The 2,704-nt window shown below is 40.1% G+C and overlaps 1 protein-coding gene across 4 annotated transcripts in view; it reads left to right on the forward strand.

Moving 5' to 3' along the window:
- LOC109300650 (non-histone chromosomal protein HMG-14A) overlaps positions 1–2,704 on the forward strand; it is a 31,508-nt gene that overhangs the window by 21,832 nt on the left and 6,972 nt on the right. For 2 of the 4 annotated variants that reach the window (XM_019521394.1, XM_019521396.1), the window contains 2 exons: positions 1,162–1,305; positions 1,843–2,696. In XM_019521394.1, the coding sequence (XP_019376939.1) occupies positions 1,162–1,305; positions 1,843–1,891 (193 nt within the window). In that variant the 3' untranslated portion in view covers positions 1,892–2,696. Of the gene's footprint in view, positions 1–1,161; positions 1,306–1,842; positions 2,697–2,704 lie in introns of those variants that run through there. The other 2 variants (XM_019521393.1, XM_019521395.1) reach the window with 1 other exon arrangement.

The raw sequence follows: 2,704 nt of genomic DNA on the forward strand, positions 1-2,704 counted from the left end.
TGGGGGGCCCAAAGCTGGTTGCAGTACTCCAGCTGTGGCTTCACTAAAACTGAGTAAAGTAGAAGGACGACATCCCTGGTTTTGCTTCAGATGCATGCCAGAACTTGGTTTGCTTTGCCAGCCATGGCATCACATTGGTAGCTCATGTTAATCTTGTGGTCAGTCAAGACCCCAAAGTCTTTTTTGGTCACCGTGCTAGCAAAATTTTCTTGATTTCTAGCCAGAGTATTCATTCCATGTTATGCACAATTTCTTCATAATTACCTGTTTACATCTGTATACTTAGGAGTAATACATTTTTCAAGTATGCATATTTCTATCTCTGAGTGGTTGACAATATTCAGTTTAGTGTAATTGGAGTTTTTGGAACTAAGATGTAGATCCTCAGAATCAAAGTTAATAATCTTACTATTTATGTAGCATAGCCAGCATTTGATTCCAAAGTGCAAAAAGCTGTTACTGTAAAATTAGTGTCAGGTATGGTTTCCTACTTAGTTACTGATTCCTGTTTAAGGAAGTTTTACGCCTCCATGCTTAAACTTAAGATTTTTTTTTGCTTTTTAACTGCAGTGGTATTGAGTTGCATATAATATATATATATATATACTGCTGTCATTGCAAGGACTACTTCTGAAAATGGTCTTTGACTTCAGTTTTTTATAATTCTCTAAATAGGAAATACACTTGATCTGAGCAAAAAGGCCTCATCTTATAATAGCTAAAGAATTTCTGTGTTTCTATTGGATGCACATACTCAGGTTATTCATTTCTTTCACATGCCTTGATGGGTGGCTGCACAGCAAAATTGCCAGTTAGTCCTAATCAAATATTGTAGCTAATTTAATTTAAATGTAGATTTAAAATAGGATTTTTTTTAACCCCAAGTAAAGAACATGCTTTTAACTTTGTCCGTATGTTGTGATAGTAGCACATGAAGGACAGACTAGAGAACAAAAAACTTTGTGATAGAAACTTCCATGACATGCACCCACTTGTGTTAATTTTATTTCCAATAAGTAGCAGTAAGATTTTTTTGTTTTTGTTTTTTGGGGGGTTTTTAGACAAAACTTTTGTCAGAATATGTCAGAATACTGACATACAGATGTATGTTGAAACTGGGGATTGTATTTATAATGCATTCTTGTTCATGTAATTTATCAGAAAGAGAAAGCAGCAAATGATAAGAAGGAGGACAAAAAAGCAGCAACAAAAGGGAAGAAGGGAGCCAAAGGCAAAGATGAAGCTAAGCAAGAGGACACTAAAGAAGAAAACCACTCTGAAAATGGAGATACCAAAACTAATGAGGTACTTAACAACAGTGCATACATGAGGAAGTGGAGTCTTAAACTATTCAATATTTAAAGCCACTGTAGGGACAAATATTCCACCTTACCTTTTTGAGGGCAGCCCAGTTCAGATACTTCTATGAGGGCCAGCTGAAGCAGCCATGCTGAAAGTTGGGGCTTCTGAGGAAGCAGAGGAAGGCCTCCATCTTTCTCTTTCTATGGTGGGTAGTAAAACTCACAGCTGGTTTCATAGCATTCCTCCCTGCATTGGCATACGGAAGGACTAGAAAGTCTAGGTAGCCACAGACCCCCATGACATGCTTCCTGTTTTACCCTGAACTGGGCCTTGTCCACCATCTGTAGGCTGGTGGTTTGCTTCCACAGCCCAGGGAGGGCTGACACCACACACAAGCACACAGTCTGATTCAGATCTTCTTTTTCAGGGCACACATTTTGGTTCATACTAATAAAAAAAAATCCAGCATGCATTGTGCATGCAAACCTAGCCTCATCCCTTGACTGAGCGTCTTCTGTTCCCTGTGTGTTTCTACTCCAGCAGCCATTTACCTAAGAATCGGCCTACACCAGGATTTGCTAGACACTGATTTGTTTCCTGTAGACTTTTCCTAGGAGCTCTCCCAACCTTTTGTAAGAACCACCTGAAACAACTTTGTCACTACCATTCCAGCTGGGTCTGATAATTGAACAGTTGTGTCTAGCCTTGGCCCCACATGTATCCTTGAAGGGGAAATCATATTGTGACAGTGTGCATTTTCTGTCACACTATTTTGGGCCTGTTACATAGGAAGGGGCATGCTTGTATCTGTGAAGGATATATTTTAACATAGTGCTTTGAGTAGAGAAGAAGGAGGAATAGGGGATAGATTTGATAAGAGTTGGGATTTTATTATTGTGGTATGCAGGTTGCAATAAGCAAGTTTTCAGCTCAGAAAGGTCTTGCTTCTGGTGTTAGATTTCTGTGGGTTTTTTGTGGGTGGGAGTTTAATGGTGGGGGGAGGTCTGGGGATGGGAACTCTACGTGACTCAAAGTTTGCTTGTTGAATATTGAATATTGCATTAATGGATGCATCTGCTAGAGCAGTGGTTCCCAAACTGGGTTGTGACCCCAAAGGGGGTCACAATGTCAGCAGATGGAGTTGTGGGGGTTGCGGGCTGGGGGTTGGGAGTGAGGGGCCATGCTGAGGAAATGGGGCCATAAATGGGGTCACACTGAGGAAAAGTTTGGGAAGCACTGTGCTAGAGACTGTAGGCGTTGAGTAACTTTGTAGAAGGCGAGTGGGATCTCTTTGTAGCCACACTTGTTCCAATCATAGGAACATTAGAAAAATGTTGCTAAGATCTGTTTTTTAAAAGATGAAACTATACAGGATTACCATATTTTACGCACAAATAATTCT

This window comes from Gavialis gangeticus, unplaced genomic scaffold, assembly GCF_001723915.1.
Source record: "Gavialis gangeticus isolate Ggan-Ray unplaced genomic scaffold, GavGan_comp1, whole genome shotgun sequence".
In the NCBI taxonomy this organism is placed as follows: domain Eukaryota; kingdom Metazoa; phylum Chordata; order Crocodylia; family Gavialidae; genus Gavialis; species Gavialis gangeticus.